The sequence below is a fragment of the Mytilus galloprovincialis genome, chromosome 3, assembly GCF_965363235.1.
Source record: "Mytilus galloprovincialis chromosome 3, xbMytGall1.hap1.1, whole genome shotgun sequence".
Classification (NCBI taxonomy): Eukaryota; Metazoa; Mollusca; class Bivalvia; order Mytilida; family Mytilidae; genus Mytilus; species Mytilus galloprovincialis.
In genome coordinates this window covers 37606678-37631476 of record NC_134840.1, presented here as the reverse complement: position 1 = coordinate 37631476, position 24799 = coordinate 37606678, and the positions used below count along the sequence as shown (strand labels likewise).

General features: G+C 32.5%; 1 protein-coding gene across 4 annotated transcripts in view; it reads left to right on the top strand.

The window, feature by feature from the left end:
- The window catches only part of LOC143067868 (von Willebrand factor A domain-containing protein 5A-like), a 64829-nt gene extending 41973 nt beyond the window's left edge, over nucleotides 1-22856 (top strand). For all 4 annotated transcript variants that reach the window (XM_076241454.1, XM_076241457.1, XM_076241455.1 and 1 more), the window contains 4 exons: nucleotides 15561-15743; nucleotides 16692-16787; nucleotides 19992-20122; nucleotides 21063-22856. In XM_076241454.1, coding sequence (XP_076097569.1) covers nucleotides 15561-15743; nucleotides 16692-16787; nucleotides 19992-20122; nucleotides 21063-21248 — 596 coding nt within the window. In that variant the 3' untranslated portion in view covers nucleotides 21249-22856. The remainder of the gene's footprint in view (nucleotides 1-15560; nucleotides 15744-16691; nucleotides 16788-19991; nucleotides 20123-21062) is intronic.
- Nucleotides 22857-24799: the final 1943 nt, after the last annotated feature.

The following is a 24799-nucleotide window of genomic DNA, read 5'->3' as shown; positions in this document are numbered from 1 at the left end:
TCAACAGCATAGTGAATTGCTCAAAGGCAAAAAAAATATTTTAAGTTCAATTAGACCACATTCATTCTGTGTCAGAAACCTATGCTGTGTCAACTATTTAATCACAATCCAAATTTAGAGCTGAATCCAGCTTGAATGTTGTGTCCATACTTGCCCCAACCGTTCAGGGTTCAACCTTTGCGGTCGTATAAAGCTGCACCCTGCGGAGCATCTGGTTATGGTTTTGTTAAGAGTAAAATGTTATTTAAAATATTGTATTCGAATATCAACTATCTTCATTACGGAATAAAAAAAAGAGTCCAAAGATTTTTTGTCAGCTTTTTCTCGTTTTACCCATTTCAAAACAGTAGGTATGGAGTGAGTCGTGGATGGTATTACGACACTCATTCCAATTAATAATTGATTGGGGACGATATTTAGGTCCTTTACTGAGGAATGATTTCAACTCTTGGTCTCGAACGATGTTAAGGTCTCCTGTTATGACATGGGAAATGGGGCCATAAGTGTATTCGGAATTACTGCAATTACATGACATAGGTGTATTTTCAATGATATTTACATCTTTACACAATTGGCTATAATTAAACACATATTTCCAGGTAGATTTCTTGTAAAAATAAATACAAATATTTAATTAACACAAACTCATCAACAATAAATGGTTAAGGCTCATGGTATATCAATTACATAGTTGGTCAAACATAATAAGTACATTGCAAATAATGACTATATTAATATGTAATATTATAAACAATGATTATGAATTAGACATATTGACAATTTTATAGATTTTGTTCTGCTTTACGCAGGTTCAAACTGTCTGAAATGAAAGAGGAAGTCAATTTTAGGATTGTATATGAATTATTATTTATTAAAAAGATTATATTATTTTCATGTTTTTGAAATTTTGTAGGATCAATGATGATATTTGAAACTTTTTGGTAAAATATGGTCCTTTTAGTTGAGTATTTTTCACAATGTAAAAGAAAATGTTTTTCATTTTCAATTTGACCAGAATTACATCTCTCATTTCTGGGAATATTTAGATGTCTCCCTCTTTCAATCATCAGTATATGAGTGCTTATACGGATCTTACATATTGCAGCTCTGTCACTTCTGTTTTTCAATATATCAACATAGGGTGGTCTTCTGCCCATTATGTAGACACTCTTGAAAAAGTCTAACTTTTTTGATTCAAATATATTTGCATTTTGAACTTGCAAACATTGGTCAATAATTCTTTGTTTAATAGAATTTAAATTACCTTTAGGCCACGATTTTTTAATTTGTTGGTTTACGGATCCGCCGACCCGATTTTGCCGATTTCCAGAATAAAAATAAAATCACTTTTTCATGCTTTTTTATTTCCGCTGACCCTTACAAGTGCATTATCCCTGAAAAATAATTAAAATATTCTGTTTTTTATGAAATGAAATGCATTTATCACTAACAAAATTGATAACACTTTATGTAGGGAAAAAATAAAACTTCCAGTTTACGTTTCTAAAAATAATCAATTATAACTGACCTTGAAATGTCGTTTGCGCAAATAATTTTGAGAAACGAAACCTGTGTTCAAAACCAATTACACAATAAGTTCGTTTCCCGTATTTGTCATCAGTCCGTAAGATGCATCATCTGATAGAAATAGACTTGTCCAAATGTGGACAGGTGGAAGATGTCAAGTTAAAGTACTGAATATTAAATAATCATTTGGAATTTTCTTGTTTCATAGATAATAAAAAAATATCGTCCATTTGGATAAAAAATGGGAATGCATGACAACAGATTAACCCGATATTCTCGTTTTTTCCAGTTGACGAGTCTATTACGTTTTTTGACACGTGTGTTGAAACTTATTTTCGTACGACGTTTTTACATTTTTTTTCTTTATCAGTTTTCGTGCTTGAAGATCATAATTCACCAAGTTTTCTGGAATTGATTAAGAGCTACGCGAATCTGTTTTTAATGTTTGTGAAATGACGATTTAATTTTGTTTTTGTCCGTCCGTCATCGAACATATTTTTCTGTCTTGAAAAATATTTTTTTTCTTTTTTTTCCCGACCGACCGACCCGACTTTTTCATGGGTAAAATCCGTAAACCAACAAATTAAAAAACCCTGGCCTTAACATAATTAAAGTTATTGATGATATAAGACATTCCAAGTCCATTCAAAAGATTCTTGACCTTTATGACCCAAGGGATTGAAGCTACAGATTTAGCGAATGTATCATATGCCAAAGAATTTTCCGAAGAAACTTTATGGTTCAGGTAGTTGAATATTGAATATAATATTCTATTTTTCAAGGGAATTCTATTAAGTTCAGCTCAACATCCATCATTAGATGCCTTACAGTGAACCCCTAATATGTCTTTGATAAATTTAACATGAAGTTTTTCAAAGGGATCAGAGTCTTTAAAATGTGAATCCACCCCCCCAAATTTCACTACAATATGTAAGAATGGAAGTAACTAAACAATCAAACAATTATTCAAGAAGTCTACATGGGTTGTTGAGACCTATAGTTTTCTTTATCTTATAATATGCCTTCCTGACTTTTTCCTTTAGAGTATTCACAGAAAGGTCAAAAATTGCCATTATACTTTAAAACAATACCCAAGTAACAATAATTTGTTACCGTTTCAAGATATGCATTATCATAAGTAAAATGGTTTAACAATGTCTTGCCATTAGAATTAAATATCATAATTTTTGATTTATCAGTATTAACTTGTAGTTTCCATGATGAACAATATTCATGTAAAATATCAAGAGATTTTTGTAGACCCTCTTTGCTTTCAGATAGTAAAACAATATCATCTGCATATAAAAGAATGTTCAAAGAGGTATCCCCAATGGCAACTGGATCCGTATGTTTGTTATCAAGATTACCTACTAGTTCATTTATAAAATAGTTAAAAAGAAGGGGACTCAATATATCACGTTGTTTAACACCCCTTTCTAATAGGAATGGAGGACTCAACACATTAAATATAACAAATAAGAGGGAGTTCAGTATTATCAAAATATCCAGTAATTTGGTCTTTAACAGAATGGTCGTTAAAAATACCGGCAATATTTACAAAATCAAAACCTTTATTGACATACTTTATTTAATAAAAAAAAAATTATGATCTTCAGGCCGATCAATTTTGGGAAACAGTTTAGAATAACAATATGCCATTATAATTTCAACGATCTCATACTTAGGACTGTAATATGAAAGTGTGTTGCAATCCTCTAAAATTTTATTTAATTTATTTATAGGTAAAGAACAGAGCTTGGTTAACAGATAATGTCTGTCGTTGTTTTTTGAAATAGAAATTAGGTCCGAAATATTTGTAGGGTTGGTCCGAAATTTTAAATTGATTGCGATTTTTTTCTTACGTCCATGAGAACGATTTTTACGAACAGTTTTAGAAACTATATCCAAAATGTTAACAGAATCGGTTCTTGATATATTACCAATTCCCATGATATTATCATTAAGACTGAGAGGGTAGACTGTCTGTAATATTTTAATCCTATTAAATTCAATTATTTTCCGTGATCGTACAAACTTTGAATGAGATTCACCAGGCTGCTTATTTACTACTTCTAAAGGTTGAACTGTTAAATATTTAATAGGATGATTGTGCTTCTTAAGATGTTGATAAATGATACTTTTGAATTTATTGGGTCTTTTAAAACGATACAGGTGTTCTTGCATGCGTTTAGATAAATATCTTCCAGTTTCACCTATGTACTGAATACCGCATCCTGGTTTGTTTCATGTGAGTAAATAAATAATACTGTTTGTTTTTCAAGTGATATCAGTTTCAAAATTTAAAGAAAATGTGCGACCATTAAACGTGGACCTTACCGTATTGTTGGTGGAAAGACCGGGACATGTAAGTCATTTTTTGGCTTGACACTTATCGATAGAAGGGTAACCATGATTTTTAGGCAGTTCAGCTACCTTATGCGAGCACCCTAGATTTGTGTTCTACCCAATAAATTCTGAAATACATGCCATTGTTATTATCTAGCTGAATAGTATGTTATTTATAACTAATTAAACAGTTTTTTCATACTTTTAATTTTGGATTACAAAAAATATGACCAGAAAAACCTTAAATGATCGTCGATTTATCCAAAAGTTTTGAAGTTGCACGTAGGAAGTAGAACACATTAGGAATCCTTATGTAGTTTATTATCCCCTGAGCTTTTGGCTAAGATGTCAAAGAACAAATGTATGAAATATTTAATCGCCGAAAATTTCTAAATACAGGTAGTTTAGATTTCCCAAATGGCAATAGTCGTAGGAATATTGTTTGTCATCAATACTTTACGTCAACTACGTCAGTAGTCTATTAAAATTCATACTGTTGGGGGCAATTTTAAATTAGAAGACGAAATATGCGTATCTTTTCAATATGTAGACAGGGGTTCAAATTAGCGGTGATCCGAGGTCCGCGACCTTCCACTTTTGCAGTCGGACTTTCAACTTGGTTACTAGCTACGCCCGACATGCCACTTGAAAGAAAATAATAAATAACTTTGCAGACCTCTCCAAAGTCTCCAAATAAACGATCTCAAAACTTATTTTCATCATTATTATTCATGACAGCGATGTTCATTTTGTTCAACCGCTAGCTTTATACAGAAAATCGCCGACAAATGATGTGTAAATTCGAGTAAAATCGTATCTGACTGACAAAAACAACATTGAAAACAAAATGGATGCCAATTACAATATCGGATCCGATTCCGGAAGCGGATAAGAGTAATTCTGGATTTGGCAATCAACTAAAAAAATTCCATACAGGTGACAAAATACATCTATGCATGGTAAATAAATATTAACACTAGAATTGAAAACCAAAAGATATATGTTAAAGAAAGAAAAAGCAGAAAAAATTTTGTACAGAAACTCAAAATTACTTTTTGACAAATTTTAATGTCAAAATCCAATAGAATGTGACAGCTGGGAACAGTATATCTAACCGGTGCATTACGTTTGCGCGCATTACCATTACATTTGCGCGCAAAAAAATTATGTTTGCGCACATTTATTTGACAGGTAAGCTCAGGTTATAATACATATTTATTTATAAATTTGATCAATTATTTTTAAGTAAAAGTACCTTTCCGTTAGTCTAAGTCACCTACTCACCCACAAGGAGGTGGAAGTGGGATTCAAGCAGGATACGTCGGTTGCATTATATTCTATTAATACGAAAAGTTTTAGGCCAACCTTAAAAATATGTTTGTTTGCAGTTTTCCGACTGTACCTTCAGACTGAAGGGTCGGTAGGTAGGAAAAATATTATATTTTATCAGCCAAAATACAGTTTAAACAAGCAGTTACACTAAACCAAGTTTCTTGTGAAGAAAAAAAAACATTTTAAAACAACAAACACTGGACATGCTGAAAACCAACATCAAATGAACAGGCATTTTCAGATAAAAAACTGTTTAACCAAAACTGAAACTTTAACATAGTGTCATTATCCAACTTATGACATTAAATATGGTATAATTATTAAATACTGGAACACTTATAAAGTGAAACAAGGAATGTCATTATGACTAGAACTGTTTTAAAGAAATATATTCAGACATGTATGCTTCTTGACTAGAATGTTTTCATGAGTAGAGTATTTTCATCAGAAAAATGTAGATATTAAAGATTTATAAGACAATGTATTAAAGAGTGTATTTTTAATAAAAAAAAATTACCATTGAATCTTCCTCAATTGAAAAAAAGGCAACTTGAAAAAAAAGTATTAAGACATCCGACTGTTTTCATATTTCTAACAATATTTAATTATATGTGATAAGGTTATATTTTTGCCAGGCTTTAATGAAAACCAAAGAAATCTAAAGTTTGGGGTGAAATCCATAGCACCCCATTAAAAGTAAATGGTCTGTACTGAAATGTTTTTAATGCATAAAAAAAATTGGCAGAATAGCTCCTAAGGACATGTTTTAATTGAATTCACACAGGCCACACAGTTTGGGTATATTTAATATTGTAAGAAAGAGAATAATTGCAATGAGTGGGGCAGCCCCCCTTATCCTAAAGGAGCATACTCATTGCAATCGAAGATAGATTTAATATAGAGAGAGTATATTTATTTTTCAAGCTAACCATTCATTTTCTCTACATCTTTGTGTAGTTAGGGTTGTTTCTTATTGATTTGGCATGATCTATATCCATTAACATTTCAAATGAGCCCTTCCTCGGTACAGGCGTGTTTACAGATATCCATGAAGATTTAAGCCACGGAGGAGTGGTTTCATCTTTGTCGTCTTCACAACGATTTGTAGAAAATATGCCATACTTCAAGCTGCTGTCAAATTATTTAACCACTGAAATTGGTTCCATAAAGTCAGGCTCCACAGATTCTGTACCCAATTTGTTTGAGACAGAATGGTTATCGTGTCAGTTATGAATATCCGCTGCCATATCCAACTATAGCAGTCATCACGTGACTTTGACGACGTCACACATCACCCATATTAAGCCCAAGTAAAATGTATAGAAATGCACAGGGGCTTTCAAGAATCGATAAAATAAAGTACTTTAAGTTTATGATACAAAAAGTGTGGGAATATATAGTTATAACTCTATATTTAGAAATACATTTATGCCTTTTGAAACAGTTTAAGTTTTGGTCTTCTCCCTTCCAAATGCTTTTGAAAATTTGTCTTGTTACTTCGATAAGTTCGTAGTGTTAATCATCCAACTCCGATCAACTCCGATAAATATTGGATATTCTGTCGTGTTATACCTAAAATTGCGATTTAAACAAAACAGATGGAATAATTGTGGGAATATGTGCTTGTTACTATATTCATAAATATTTAAAATATCGTAGATGCAATAGTTTAATTTTTTATTATGTCCCTTCCTAATTGATTTGAAAATCAGTCATTTTCAGAAAATCTCGTATTATTTTTCAAGATGGCGACCACATTGACAGCATGGGACGACTTGGTAAAAATATATTTTGTAAGATTGTAACATTGAAAATCAAATAACCGTTGGATGCTCGCGTTTTCAGTTATTGTCTTTCCTTAAAGCAGCATAGAATCAACCATTGGGTCCTTTTGGTAAAGCTGTTACATGCTGTTTGTTTTATAAAATTTTGAAAAAAAATGGCGACCAAATAATTTTCAATTGTGGACGATGTTCGACACTTGTTTTGTACATGCACATAATTCAATTTAATTTCCCTGTTTACATTGCAATTAAATATGACATGTTTTAGTCGTCACTATAATGATAGCCAAGGGCATAGCTAGATTCAGGAGATACTTATTAAGTCATATAACATCAACGTGATCAAAGAAAACAAACATGGCACCTAATCACGATGTAAGTTTTGACAAAATACCTATATAATAAAGAATAATAATACCAATATAGATTAGTGTTGTCCGATTCTCAATAAAATTCATTACGATATTATTTTATATTTATAAAAGAAGACCTCGAATGGATATTAATTAACCGAGGTGAAATAAATATATTGTTCACTTTTCCTTTAAATCAGTCATCGGGTAACTGGTAACCAGTAAATTTTAGACAATCATAATTAAACCAGTAACATGCAGAGTTATCGAACGTAATTATGACTGGAATTCTCAGATCTGCAGTGACATCACAACATGTAACTGACTAATCAATGATTAGAATTTGTGTTATGTAATCAATGTTGAGAGGTGATGCGGATAAGAATCCTCTAGATTTTCCATAGACTTCAATGCAAATTAATTTAATTGATTTATATTGACACCAGTTAAATCTAGTAATTTTACCCACTTAATATTGTTAAAGACAGTATAAAATATCTCCATTTTGATTTTTATCATACTATATCCTCTGGTTAAAAAATAATCAGCAATATAAATAATCAGTTATCACCTTCAAATAGATGAAAAATCTAGAGGAATCCTATCTGCATCACCCTTGAAAAATTTAAATGCCGGGATGTCCGGATCTGAGAATAGTTGCATATGATCATCGTCAATGATATCATCACACATCATTACATGTGCCTGAATCTGTATAAACAGTTTACTAATAAACTTTTTTGTTTGTTATTTCTCTTAAAATTGACACGAGACGTACTCCTCCGTTACTTCATGGATACCTGTAAACAATTTCCATGTGCTTTATCATTTTGGTCACATGAACGCTTGACGGGAAGCTAAGAAAAACCGAACTTGAAATGCGTAATTGACCCAGACTTTAAATCATTTCCGGAAAGGACCCAAAATTCCGGATCGCGTCAATAGAAGTATTAAAAAAAATTTCTTCAAATTTAAAGCAATAAAATTTTCACAGTCGGGAGGATTTTCAAGGGTCGGTCGGTAAACTGCAAACAAACAATATTTTAATTTAAGCCTTATATTCATCATATACTAATGATTTTCTTCCCGATTTGTTATAAAAAAAAATAAAAAAAACGTCAACTGTTCGTGCCTTGACCAAACTTTTCAAACTAACTTAAATTATTTTCGTATTTAAAAGAGATCACTACTCAGGGGACTTGTTCACCCTGACAAATTCGTAATGAAGTTACATGTTTGCTCTAAGTTATGACAAAATTTATTAGGAACACTTTATATTTTGTCTTAGAGTTCAATATAAACAATATATAATTAAAAAATATTTTCAAACTTAATGATTTAAAGTCATATCTAATATGAAAATTATAGTCATTTATATTTTGATATTATTTATATCTTATCATATTCCTTTTTTGACCTGAGTTTACCTGTAAAATAAATGCGCGCAAATGTAATCAAAAGCTGCACGCAAACGTAAAACATTTGAATCCCTGAATGCCACAAACGTAATGTGCCCTATCTAACAATCGATATGTTCCTGGTGACAGTATAAATTTTCTTTATCAGTGATAAATGTTGATAATGCATGTGAGATGCTTTTAAAGTCTAAACATATTCCTGCAATTTCAATGGGTATTTTTTTTTCTCAATTTTGAAGGGTCATTTAAAATAGCTGGAAGTTTCTTACTTTATTTTCACAAATAGTGCAACTAGATTATATGATACCTGAATGTAAGCAAATCATATGATATATAGGTGGAGTCCTTTGGGTCACTCTACCCCCTCCTGTTTGATAACTTTGAAACGGATGAGATCCCCACCCTCAAACATTTACATTCATGTATAGGACTATATAACTAAACAAATGAAATATGGGGGAAGTCCCTAGGGTGACCACACCTTCCTGTTTTAGAGCTTGGAAACAGTCCAGATCCCCACCCCTAAACCATATATATACATGTATGAGACAATATGAATAATCAAATGAAATACTGGGGGAGTCCCTTGGGTCACCCCACCCCTCCTGTTTGTGAACTTTGAAAAGGTCAAGATCCCCACCCCTAAACCATATATATTCATTTATGTATGGGACAATATAATAAATCAAATGTAATATAGGGGAAGTCCCCGCAGTCACCCCACCCCTAAACCATATACATTCTTGTATGGGACAATACATAACAAATCATATGAGAGGGGGGATAGGACCTTTATTGGGACTCCGGGATCAGGTGTTTTTAAGCTCAGGATTTTGGAATTGGAATTCTTTTTTCGAATTTCGGGACCTCAGGATTTCCTGTTTTTAAGCCTGGGATTTCGGGGTCTGGTGTTTTTAAGCCAGAGATATCGGGATCAGGACCCCTACTACCCCCTCTCATATGAAATATAGGTGGAGACTCAGAGTTCGTGGGGCTACTCTACCCCTTCCTGTTTGAGAATTTGAAAACGGTCGAGACCCCCAATCATAGACCATATATATTCATGTATGAAACAATATAACAAATCAAATGAATTATAAAGGGAGTCCCAAGGGTCACTGTACACCCTTCTGTTTGAGAACTTGGAATCAGTCTAGATCCTCACCCTTTAACCAATTATATATATATATACTCATGTATGGGACTATAACAAATCAAATTAGATATGGGGGAGTCCCTGTGGTCACCCCAACTCTCCTGTTTGAGAATTTGGAAACAGTTGAGATCCCCACCTCTAAATCAAATGAAATATAGGGGAGTCGCTGCGGTCACCCCACCCCTCCTGTTTGTGAACTTGTAAACAGTCGAGATTACCACCTTTTAATTAAACCATATATATTCATGTATGGGACAAAAGAACTAATCAAATGAAATATAGGGAAAGTCCTTACGGTCAACCTAACCCCTCCTGTTTGATAAATTAGAAACAGATGAGATCCCCACCCTCAGCCATATATATTCTTGTATTTGACAATATAACAAATCAAATGAAATATAGGGGAAGCCACTGGGGTCACCCCATCCCCTCCTGTTTAAAAACTTGATAACGGTTGAGATCCCCACCCCTAAACCATATATATTCATGTATGGAACAATGATAAAAATCAAATGAAATATAGGGGTAGTCCCAAGGGTCACCCCACCCCTCTTGTGTGTGTTTTGAGAACTTGTAAAAGATTGAGATACCAACCCATAAACCATATTCATTCCTGTTTGTCATTTCTAAAAGATTGAATGACATTCAAGGTCAATCTCATAGGCATCACATATACATATCACTTTGCTCAGTGGCGGATCCAGAACTTCTTGTAAGGGGGGGCCGCTCCAGTCACATTTCAGTGATTCCCTATATAAGCAACCAAATTTTTCCCACAAAAGGTGGGGCCAGGCCCCCCCCCGGATCCGCCTATGTTGCTAGACTTAACCAATGTGTACTAGACTTTGCGGAATGTCAGGCTACCATTGGAATGAATAATTATGGGAGCTTTGTTTGGGAGACTACGTAACAGCATTATATTACAATTATTTCTTGTTTATTATAAAATTTTATTGATGGAAAATAATGAGTAGGTTTAAAGAATTTACCTTAATTATATTTGGAATTATATCTGGTCCTATAAAAATTTTCATTTTGAAATGGCTCATTTTTAAGAAAGCATATCTTTCAAGCCCAAGAATGTTTGACCAACTGTTTTATAATTACCTGCCATTTTATTCCAAAACTTACACATCATGGATTTAGGGTGAAGGTGGAGGTCATTTACATTTACTATGGGCAGTTCAGTTAGACCCCACCTTTGATCCCTGTAGTAGTAAACATTTGTCTGATTTGGGTCTCATAACTTTTGCACTGTAGAAAACAATCTCGGTTTTCTTTCAAAGGAAGCAAGTTCATTCATACTTAAACAAACTTGTACTATAGTTAACTTGAACTACTAACAGTCAACTAATACCAACATTAACTATCAACTAGAACAACTGCAATCATTGCGAACTTGTACCACTGCAGACTCATGACCATGAAAAAAATATACTTGATATATGTGTTGCTTTTGAATACCTTGATAAATATGAATTTTTTGCCTTAATGGTAAATTCATTAAATGAACATAAATGTACAATATACATGATATAATTATGAATGTTTAATGTTTGTTCTTTTTTTAAAAATCTTTAAAAAGAATTGAAGCAACATTGCCACAGTTTTCATAATTATGTTTGCCTTGGTTTTTGGTTAACTGCCTACAGCGCTTACAGTGCTTTGATTATACTTTTTGGTGAAAATAGGATTTAAGTGTTTGAGTTACGGGACTTTATAACTAAAACAGGGGTGTGTGTATTTTTCACATGTGGCGCTGTATCTCAAATACAATTTCTGATTATTGCTTTAAACTTCACACACTTCTTAATTATATTAATCCGAAGATCTGTATACTTTTTGGTGATGATTCAAAATTTTATTTTAAAGTTATTGAGTTTTTTGTATAAAAGGGGGTGGGTTTTCACATGTCACGCCATAATCTCAAAAACGATTTATGTTTATTGCTTAAAACTTTACACACTTCCTTAGTTATATTAATCTAAAGATCTGTATACTTTTTGGTGATGATTGAAAATTTTATTTTGGAGTTATTGAGTTTTTTGTAAAAAAAAGAGGGGGTTTTCACATGTTGCATCGTATCTTAAAAACCATAAATGACTATTGCTTCAAACTTTACACACTTCTTAGTTATATTAATCTAAAGATCTATATGTTTTTTGGTGATTATTCAAAATTTCATTTTAGAGTTATTGAGTTTTTTGTAAAAAAAAAAAAAACTCACATGTTGCACGGTATCTCAGAAACTTTTTATGATTATTGCATAAAACTTCTCACACAAGACGAAGGGTGTATCATGCGCTCATGGCACAGCTGTTTTTATACGACCGAAAAAAAAATTTTGCATCCTATAATGCTATCATGTTGTCGTCGTTGTCTGAAGACGCATTTAGTTTCCAGATAATAACTTTAGTTTCAGTGAATGGATCTTTATAAATTTTTACCAGAAGGTTCAATACCATTAAAGAAAGGTTGGGATTGATTTTAGGGGTTATGGTCCCAATAGCTTTGGAATTAGGGGCCAAAAAGGGGCCCAAAATTAGCATTTTTGTAGTTTTCAAACAATAATTTGAGATTAAGTGTATGAATCTCTCTGAAATTATACCACAAATTGCCATACCATGTAGGGATTGTTAGTATTGATTTTGGGGGTTATGGTTCCAATCATTAAGGAATTTGGGGCCAAAAAGGGGGCCCAAAATAAGCATTTTTGTAGTTTTCAAACAATAACTTGTGTTTAAGTGTATGAATCTCTCTGAAATTATACCATGAGTGTATTCCATGAAGGGATAGTTCGTATTGACCTAGGGGGGTTATGGCTCAAAATGTTTTGGAATTAGGGGGGAAATTAGGTTTTTCTGGTCAATGGACAATTAAGACAATTTAAAAGCAGTGTAATGGAGGTAATTCAAAAACATTTAACATACAATGTTGGGCATGTTCAGATTCACCTCCCTTACACTACTTGTAAATTATGTATAAAGAAATGTCAGGTTTTGGACAAATTACAAAAAAAAGGAGGGTGGTAGTAGTTTTCAATAAAAAAAAATCTAAATTTCTCAAATTTCAAATTTTGAAAAGTTGAAGAAGAAATCTTTAATTGCACAAGATTGTGCAATAGATTTGTAAGATCTTGACATTTGTTTTGTGTGAGAAACCCATATAATGTCAAAAATTTGATCAAAATCCAAATTCAGAGCTGTATCAAGCTTGAATGTTTTGTCCTCAGGGTTTCGACCTCTGCAGTCGTATAAAGCTGCGCCCTGCGGAGCATCTGGTTTTGTTGTTGTTGGTTGAAAAAACAAAATACCAGGGTTTTTGGGATACGATTGCTTTCAAGCAATCTGTAGACTTATACCGGTGGCTCAGAGCATTGCCCTCACGTCAATCGTTTTATTCTAAACATTAAGGAACAGATCAGATTCTTATGATTGTCTTGCTTTAAAAGGTAAAAACAAACAAAGGGATTGAACTTTAACAACTTTCCTATATATGTTCTTTTCATAATCTTCATGTTTGATAATTCCCTTGACTTATATGTGTGTTTTTAACAACACGGAAAATCAGAATTAAGCAGTATTTATATTTAGTGTTTTTATAAATTTAGAAACACGTTTAGAGTGAATTCCCAGTTTTGATAAAATGCGAGAGTTCTCTGAATTCCGATAAATCTATTTCTGTCATATAAGAACTGAAGTGGAGTTTTTCTTATATTTTACCGTTATGAAACTGATATTTGAGATTTTACTTCCATATAAAAGAAATAGAGAAACGTCTAGGTCGTTTAATAAACATTTAATATACATTCTTGCTCCAGGGTTTGTTTTGGAAATTATGCGCATGCGTATAGTTTTCTTGACTTCAAGGGGTTTTCGATTGAATGGTTGCTTTTGATTCCCCACTCAATTAATTAATTTTTATATGCCCGTCTTTTAGACGGGACGTATTATGGTATACCGTTGTCCGTCCGTCCGTCTGTAGTCCACACTTCGGACAATAACTCAAAAACACTTTCACCAATTGCCATGAAACTTAAGTGAATTGTTTATATCTATTGACGTAAGCTCCCTTTTTTTCTTTTTTTTTTTAATTTCAGATTTTAAGTTTTGGATTTATGGGGCTTTATTCATAAAAAAGGGGGGATTTTCAACACTTCGGACTATGTATGTCTGCTATTGAAGGTTATTGTTGTTGCATAATTTTAAATTATGTATGCATCATTTAAATTAAAATGAATATAGTCCACATCGTAGAACACCCCCTTCAGGCGAAAGGGAGTCTTCCATAATATCGTTTCGAGTTGTCTCCCTTCCGGAAGTAACTTCCGTGAATTCTGAATCAAAACAATATGTCGAGTATTAGCTCGTTCTGTCAATAAAGTGTATTATATTAAAAACGATTCCCATTTTAAACCGATAAATGTGTACGGAAAGGAGTCATGATCACTGACCCAAAGGAAATTAAATATTTAAAGAGTTAGGAATGGGGTTCCTCCTAGAATTAACGTAGGAAAATAGGTGATAAGATACGAAGTGAAATACCTTCTCTCACTCTGAGTCTCAGTGACTGCTGTGGAAAGTAAACTTGGAATTGATAGTAAAAAAATAAAACACAATAGGCCTAATTACATTGTTCATACACTTTTATCCAGGATTGGCTATTTTGTAACTATTTTACATGTGCAGTTGAATTAGTTTTGAAAATAATATTATCCAGCTCACAGGCATTTGTTTCTATCCATTGGAAGACCCACTATCAACGTACATTTGGCAATCATATCCCTCAGATCAATCTGCTCTTTGATTTAGAAATCAATTTAGATTTTGATGTCAAAAGCTTTGTTTAAGATATATATCTATTTTAAATTCTAGTTATCCATTAGATTTGTATACCCACAGAGCATTTAGTCATCAGTATTTAGAAAGTAATATTTAGTAGTTTGAAATACACATTTTAATGGTTTGATTATCATTCAAAAACACACAATACATACAAAGAACTAAAATTTGTTTATCAATTTACACTGGCAATTAAAATCAGTGAATTTATGACCCCACTCACCAATGCAATGATGTTTGCATTCTATAAAATTGGCACTTGTGAATTCTAGTACTATTTTTGTAAACCTTTGACTTAATATGTATCCATCTACACGTTTTTATCCGCTGAATCCATTTAAAAAAAAAAGAAGCTACAAATTGTGTCCAAAACAGCTGTTTTTTTTCAATTGTCACTTACATGATGCATGTCTCTATAAACGTATTTGCACATTTGGTATTTAGCTGAATTTTTTCTCCGAATGACCTCAGATCTACTCCAAATAACCTTCTGAAGTCAAGCAACAATCACTTTTTCATTGTCAATTTTTTTAAATTGTGATGTCAAAAATTTGCACACAAGTGTAAATGCGTCTATTGTAACTCTATGACACGACACATCAATTTTATTGAGTTTACCGGGTAACCTTTATAGACACTGTCATGGAATTTTGTTTTTTATGAACTGCAAGTGATGTGTCAAAGAGTTACAACAGACGCATTTACACTTGTGTGCAAATTTGTCCGCCATTACGTAAAATCACACAAGTTCCAGTAACATGTAGGCGTTATACCATTTTATTGTACATGTTTTTTTCTTATAGTTCCTCAAGAAATATACATCAAGACCTTAACAGGAAAGACAATCACTGTACACATTGACAGTAGTAGTACTATTTTTGATTTAAAGAATGCCATTCAGGACATAGAAGGTATTCCACCTGATCAACAAAGACTTATACACGGGGGACTAGAATTGTCAGATGATTGCACTTTAGATGATTATGGTAAGTTAGTGTGTGCATGCAGCAAATGGCACTTTCAATGAATATGGTAAGTTAGTGTGTGCATGCAGCAAATGGCACTTTCAATGAATATGGTAAGTTAGTGTGTGCACCAAATGGCACTTTCAATGAATATGGTAAGTTAGTGTGTGCAGCAAATGGCACTTTCAATGAATATGGTAAGTTAGTGTGTGCAGCAAATGGCACTTTCAATGAATATGGTAAGTTAGTATGTGCATGCAGCAAATGACATTTTCAATGAATATGGTAAGTTTAATAGTGTGTGCAGCAAATGACACTTTCAATGAATATGGTAAGTAAGTAAGTGCAGCAAATGGCACTTTCAATGAATATGGTAAAGTAGTGTGTGCAGCAAATGGCACTTTCAATGAATATGGTAAAGTAGTGTGTGCAGCAAATAGCACTTTCAATGAATATGGTAAATTAGTGTGTGCAGCAAATGGCACTTTCAATGAATATGGTAAGTTAGTGTGTGCAGCAAATGGCACTTTTAATGAATATGGTAAAGTAGTGTGTGCAGCAAATGGCACTTTCAATGAATATGGTAAGTTAGTGTGTGCAGCAAATGGCGCTTTCAATGAATATGGTAAGTAAGTGTGTGCATGCAGCAAATGGCACATTCAATGAATATCTTTCAGCAAAATAAGTTTTCCTCATTACCAGATTTTTCAAGCTTTCAAATTTTAAAGAAAATGAAAATTATGGCTGGAACAATTTTGGTATAAAAGCGCTTTATAGAGTTGGAATTTGTTACCAGTATTCATGCACCAAATGCCCTAAAATTGATCTTGCCAAGAACTTTATGAACTTCATGAATAAGATTCATCTTGTAAATGGTTAAATTGAGATATGTAGGATATTTCATCTTGAAAAATAGGATTGACAAAGACAGGAATTTGTTTGAATTAATATTGAATGTATGTTTTGTAGGTATTACAACTGGTGCTACACTTCACATAGTACTGAGACTTCGAGGAGGGGGATGTAGTCCAGAACAATGGATAGAGATGGGATCAGAAAAATATGGTATGACATTTTAGCTCACCTGGCCTTAAAGTCCATTCGAGCTTTTGTCATCACTTGGTGTCCGTAGAAATAGGGATGCTAAACTGACTGTATATATTATTTGTATAAAGCTTTATATTTCAGAAGGAAAAAGACAAGGGAGTTCATACCTGGTATGCAGATGACTTACTAAGTGCCCATTTGTCGTATATTTGTTGTCCTTTGGTAATTTTCGTGTCCATTAGGCAGCGTTCACTTGACCTCAACTTCTTTTCTTGGAACTGTGATCAAGATTAATGTTTAAGAAATTAGTTCCCTTTCTTAGATACTATAAGCAGTTGGTCAACTATATTTGGTGTATGGAATTGTTGAATACTGTACATGTCTGGCAGCCTTTTTCTTACCTTTAAACTTATTTGCATGGTTTATTTGGTTGATGTTAAGTTTTGTGGTTTAGTCTGTTTCTCATATACTTAAGCAATAGGTCTTCTATATTTGGTGTTTGTGTCTGTCTCGCAGGTATCATCTGATCTTGACCTTATTATTATGGTTCACTGGTCTATGTTAAATTAAGTGGTTTATCTTGTTTCTCAGATCTATTAAGCATTTTATGTATGGAAAGATTTCTTTTCAGTATTTTCTTCATTATTGAACTCTGTTGACATGAAATTGCAGATTGGCAGAAGTTTCCTGTGGTCTAAAACTTTTTGTTGATTCTTCGACTTTAGTCGAAAAAGTGAGACTAGGCGATCCTACATTCCGTTGTCGGCAGCGGCAGCGGCGTCCACAAATATTCACTCAGTGGTTAAAGTTTTTAAAATTTGAAAAACTTTCTCAAACGATCCTGGATTTCTACCAATCTTGAACAGAAGCTTGTTAATGATCAAAAGATCCAGAAGTAAATTTTGTAAAAATAAAATTCCATTTTTTCCGTATTTTACTTATAAATGGACTTAGTTTTTCTGCTGGGAAATATTACATTCACTCTGTGGTTAAAGTTTTTAAAATTTTAATAACTTTCTTAAACTATCCTGGGTTGGTACCAAACTTGGACAGAAGATTGTTTATGATCATAAGATAGTATCTAGAAGTAAATTTTGTAAAAAATAAATCCATTTTTTTGTATTTTACTTTTACAGTGACTTGACTGTTAGTGTTGCTCTCCACCAATTGCAACTCATTCAAAATTTTGACCAAGTTGCAATTTGTTTTCTTAAACCAAATTGTTCAACTGGTCAGAAATTTGAACCAACTGCTGTAGAAAACCACAGCCAAGTCATGAAAGTGCAAGGTGATAAAATAAAACATACTTAAAATCCTATAAGACTTTAACTCCACTTTAATGATGTTGTGACAAAATTAGTTTATCAGTTTGTATAGTTATATTATATTCATTTCCATGCTGAAGGGGAACTGTTTATTTTGAATTGCTATTAAATTGTCCAAACTAAGCTTTCATATAGTTTTTCTTTCTAAAAGTATTCTATATTTATAAGAATCAGACATTATGTGAATTAAAACATTTCATATTCAGTAAAATATGTGTAAAATTGCAATATATATTTGTAGGAAGTTTCCATGGGGGAGATAATAACTTTTCTTTCAAAAAGTCTTTATTCAAAAGAATAATATTTTAGGTTATCTCCCTTGAAAACTTATCAATAGCATATTGTTATTTCACACATATTTTACTGAATATATGATGTTTTATTTAAAATGATATCTGATTCTTATAAATATAGAATACTTTTAGAAAGAAAAACTATATGAAAGCTTAGTTTGGACAATTTTATAGCAATTCAAAATAAACAGTTCCTCTTCAGCATGGAAATGACTATAATATAACTATACAAACTGTATCCTAGGCTGTTGGGTGATACGACCTTCATTTCACTGCCTCACGGCTTTGGTCCTGATAACGCTTCCTGTCATCTTTAGAACTACGACCACGATTCATCTACCAGTACTCCATCATTGAGGCTAGCGGGCTGCCAAGCTGACCAAACTGGCCCTGAAAGCAGCCGTTAGTGAAGAAATAACACCAAAATAGTAAACAAACAAAATCAACTCAACAAAACCAAGATGGCGGCCTCCATTCGGCGTCCTTTGCTACCTGTTCCTGACCCACGGCACAAAATATTCAAACGCTCACCAATCGCCTTTGGGCACCGAGCCGACCGTGCGAGGGCTGTATAGCCAGTCAAGGTCGTTAAACACTTCCATATATATAATTTTGTCACAACATCATTAAAGTGGAGTTAAAGTCTTATAGGATTGTAAGTATATTTTATTTTATCACCTTGCACTTTCACATTTTGACTGAACAATTTGTTCAATATTCTGACCAGTTGAACAATTTGGTTTAATAAAACAAATTGCAACTTGGTGAAAATTTTGAATGAGTTGCAATTGGTGGAGAGCAACACTAACAGTCAAGTCACTGTAAATGGACTTAGATTTTCTGCCAGGAAACAATACATTCACTCTGTGGTTAAACTTTTTTAAATTTTAATAACTTTCTTATACTATTTTGGATTTGTACCAAACTTGGACAGAAGCTTGTTTATGATCAAAAGCTAGTATCTAGAAGGAAATTTTGTTTTCTTCTAGTTAACATTACATTCAGTGTGCAGTTAAATTTTTTAAACATTTATTACATAAACTATCCTGGATTTTTACAAAACTTGAACAGAAGGTTCTACCAATCAAAAGATAGTATCAACAGGAATATTTTATTGATTTATTTCCTCATTTTTGTTGAGCTTGCGGTTAACAGAAAGAGTAGGTGAGACACTGGGTTCCGTGGAACCCTTACAAATTTTTTCTATTTTAATACATGTTATACTACACATTATGTGGAACTATAGATGTTTTTTTATACAAAAATCCAAAGGTTAGGACAATTAAAATTAATTGGTAAATTTTCAATCCTTCCCGCACCCACCAGGCCTTATTTTTTCCCCCCAAAAAATTCAAATCATGAACTATAGTATTTTCTTCAACTCATATATGCTTTTCATCTCTTTGAAAAATTTTTATAAAGTAGGATCCTCTCTTATTTAACTATATCAAAAATCATGAAATTAATTTGTCTTGCAGTGGGCTTTAATGGACTAAAAGCAAAACAAAGTATCCACAAAAATAAGTTAGTTTACAGTATATGCCTCTTTTGTAGAGAACCAAGTGAAGACAACTTTAATTCAACTTCTTGTTTTTCTACTTTAGGTGATATTATGATGAATTTAGTGGATCTGCAGCAGTTTGATGGACCATGGAAGTATTCAGAAGATTTAGTGAAGTTCTTGGGAACAAATGAAGAAAATTTAAAGAAATTTGATAGTTTCAAAAGTTACAAGGTATTTATATTTTATTATCCCTTCTATAAGATGTTAAAACTTATTAATTGTAAGAATTAATAAAGATGTTGTTCAAATGTGAAAATCTTTCTCTATTTATTCCCCCGCTATAGTTGAGGGGGTAGCAAGTTTTAACCTGGTCTGTCTGTCGACTGTAAGTCAGTGCTTGCCAAAGTTAGTTTTCGTTCTCTAACTTTGATTTGTCTCAACCAAATGTTATGAAACTTAAACGCAATGCTTATTACCATAAAACTCAGATCAAGTTTTATTTTTGATGGCATAACTTTTACTGTTCTGGAGTTCTGCCTCATTATAACTTTATATGCAAGAGGGGACATCAACTGTGTCCCATTTATTTTTATACCCCCCAGCAGTAGCGGATGGAGGCATTAAGTTTTACCCTTTACCAACAGTGCATGCCATTCTCTAACTTTAGTTTGCCTCAACCAAATGTTATTAAACTCATACACAATGCTTATAATCAAAAAGTACAGATCCAGATAGAATTTTGGTGGTGTCACTTTAACTATTCTAGAGTTATAATCCTTTACAAATGGAAAAATAGGAATCTTATATCTGTTCTAAAAATATCATTGATTTAATTGTTAAAAGTCATTTTATTAAATTGGAGTTAGCTTCCTTTGTACATAATTGTAGTTGAATCAACTACAACCAATGCTTTATACAACGCAATGTTCACTGAAAAAAATAAAACAATCTTTACCCTTTGGTGCTTGCAAGTGCTTTGATTAATGTTCTTCAGTTTTGTCCATTTATAACTTTATATGATATGCAAGGGGGGCATCATATATGTCCCATGGATACAGTCCCCATTTATTATTATATTTTTTATCCTTATCAATTATGAATTTTTGTACAAGGAATTGCTGTCCCACAGGTGGAAAGGCTGTCTATAATTTTATGTCTTTTACTGTTTTAGTTGGATGTTTGGTGCACAGCCTATGTTATAGTTTTCCTGCAGAAATTCCTTGAGAAACATGCTGATGAATTGAAGTTTATTGTGAGCAAAGCTATGAGTTGGCTAGAGTCACAGAACTTGTCAGGGCAGGGTGTGATCAAATTATTATATGATATCAGGGATCAAAATATGCCTATTATGTATTGATAGACAGTCTTTATTGATATAGTTATCTCTATAATAAACCTACACATATGTGCATGTAAATATCATATAATGTCACGTATTGATAATGGTAGATATTTTGTGGTAGTGATCTGTGTGACAACATTGAACATAGTTAACATCAGTTGAGATTTTTCCGATGCATGTAAATATATATTGTCACATATTGATAATGATAGATATTTTGTAGTTGTGATCTGTATGACAACTTTAAGCATTGTTTACATCAGTTGAGATGTATCTGCATGGCAATGTGTCATTAGTAGCAGTTTGTGAATTACATCCAATATGTCTGATAGATTTAAGCTAATACCATGTCAGTTCATTACTAGTATAACTGACAGTGTCCCTCGTGTAAAAGAACAGAGAAGTTCTTGAAATTTTTTTGAAGAAGTGCAAGGAGAAAGCATTTCAATGTATGAATCGTTGTTTTTAGGTCATATGGCCCAAAGGCACCAAGTGAGCTTTTCTCAACATTTGGCATTCATTATTGTTGTCCTCTGATAACTTTTACAAAAATGAACATCTCTGAAACTACTGGGCCAAAGGACAAGGAGTGATAATGGCTATTTTTGGCCCCACTCCCAATATTTCATTTAATTTGTCATGTTGTTACTCTTTACCACAGACCGTCTGAAAATAGTGGCATTTTGGGTCTATCTTGTATATTCTGTTGCCTAGCAACCAGCTCAAAGTGGTTAAATAGTTTATATAAAATCATCAAATATCCTAAAATACAGCTTAAATCAATTTATATAATAACAAACCTATTTAATTTTTGGCTTTTTTGCCTATTATGTTTAAAGCAAGATAGAAACTTTAAACATAACTTTTCATATACCACATAAGGTAAACGCCCCTCTCTACCTTTTCATTAAGCTGGCCTGAATGCATAAACCACATGAAGATAAGTCCCCACTGAGTCTTGACATTAACAAAACCTTAAAGGCCCCTCTTAGAACTTTACATTATCAACCATAAGAAATATTTAAAACCATTTAACCTAAAATATAGTTTTATTGATGTTATCTTAAAGTAGAAACTTAAGCAACCTTGTCCTATGATACAATAGCTTTTTGTCTATCTTGGCATGTGCCTATTCTTTTTTATGATTGTTACAATAATTATTGTTAGATGTGTTTTTCGTTTGCATAAAATTTCTTACACCTTTTTGATATTTTACTATGCCAAAGTGACTTGTCCTGTATATGCCTTGATATTTACCACTGGAAATTAAGCAAACAATGGATAATTTATGAAACAAATTTCAGAAGGTCCACCAAAAGCTGTTTTTGAGAAATGGCATAATCATAAACCACATGAAGATAAGTCCCCACTGAGTCTTGACATTAACAAAACCTTAAAGGCCCCTCTTAGAACTTTACATTATCAACCATAAGAAATATTTAAAGCCATTTAACCTAAAATATAGTTTTATTGATGTTATCTTTAAGTAGAAACTTAAGCAACCTTGTCCTATGATACAATAGCTTTTTGTCTATCTTGGCATGTGCCTATTCTTTTTGTTATAATTGTTAGAATAATTGTTGTTAGAATTGTTTTTCATTTGTATAAAATTTCTCACACCTTTTTGATATTTTACTATGCCAAAGTGACTTGTCCTGTATATGCATTGACATTTACCACTGGAATTGAATTAAGCAAACAATGGATAATATACAAAAAAAAATTTAGAAGGTCCATCAAACAGCTGTTGTTAAGGGATCTCATGATCAGATGATTCATGTAGAGGGCAGACTAATAAAAAATACCAAGAATTCTTATGAAGAGTAAAGTCTCCAAAAAGTCAGCAGTTTGTTTTTATTTTCCTTTATGGTTTTCTAAAAACAATGAAAAATGTACAATTGCATTTGTCCTTGAGGCAAAATTATTAATGCTTTGTTTATGGCTTGATTTGAGTGTTGTGAAACAACTTATTGCTCATTTAGTATTAAAGATGATGGAAATATTCTAGTACTTAGTTTTTTAGCAACTTGCTCCAACAAACTTGATTTAAGTCTGTTTTGTAGCCATTCTGGTACTTTGAATTTTGAATTATTTTATATTTTGGGCCTTCTAGAGGTATGGTTTTGAGTGCATCCCTTAATCCAATGTTATTCTGGAAATGTCACATTTTTCATGAAAACTAGGACAATAATTGAAAAACTAGCACTAGATCTGTACATCTATTGAATGACTTATTTCCTCATTCTACCTCAGGTCATTAAGATCGTCATAAAATTTATCATTGTCTTTTGTTTTGTTTGTTAGAAGTGGGGCTTTGTTATTTGGGGTTTTGTATGTGTTTGTTCTCATAGTTTTTTTTTTTAGTTTTTTTTATTTATTATTCTAAGTAATTTATGGATATTTTGTATTGTAATTAAAAATTAAATTAATATTGAAATATGACCTGTGAACATCTGCAGGGTGATATTTTCAACAATTGGCATAGCTTAAGGTTCTAGAATATTTGAATAAAAAAACATGGCACTATTATATAAATAAGTCCATTTCAACAAATGTGGCATGGTTAGAGAGTTGTCTCATTGGCACTCATACCACATCTTCCTATATACAGTTACCAAAATGATGAATAATTGATTTAAGGAAGGAGGAATTATATAACTTTTCACTTTTTTGCTGGAAGTTAAGAGGAAACATAACATCTAAGGGAAAAAGTGAACTACCACAAATACCGAACTCCAAGCATCCCAAACAAGTTCAAAAAGGCAAGTGCCTTATCAAATGATAAAATCAAAAGCTCAAACACATTAAACGAATGGATAACAACTGTCATATTCCTGACTTGGTACAGGCATTGCCAAATACAGAAAATAGTGGGTGAAACCTGGTTTTATAGCTTGAAAAACCTCTCATTTAAATGACTGTCGCATTCAATTTTTTTTCAACGATATGTGAAAGAAAACAGAAATAATAGGTAAAAATGTAAAAAAAAAAAAAAGAGAATACAGCAGTCAGTCCTCACTATAAATACAAACAAATATGCCAACAAAGAAAATTAAATGGAAATGAAAAACTAGTATACAAAAATGACAACAGAACATCAACGCATTGGTGGGATGCACAAGTGCCGAGCCCTACCAAAAGGATGTTGCAAAAATGAACTCAACAGCAAAGGTTAATAATTTACAAAGACAAAAGACTCTTGAATACCGAATGAGTTGAAAAAAATATTTATATCCATATGCAGGTAAGATGGGGGAAATTGACAATGTCAAAAATTCTGTATACTGATCACTTGTTCCTCTTAAGCTATATAATTAATTCTGGTAAATTGTATGGTTTAAATTTTTAGAATTTGGTAAACGGGTCAAAGATGACAACTAAACCAGCCAAGTTTTTAGAAAGATTGGAACTTGTTCTAAATCTTTCCTGGCCTCCCAAACAACACGACAGGTTAGCTATTATTACTAAATGTATTCACACTGAAATATAGTTTTGATAAATACAGAGAAATCAAAAGTTATGCATTTTCGTCCGTCTCGATCTAAAAGAAGTGAATTCCAGTTCAA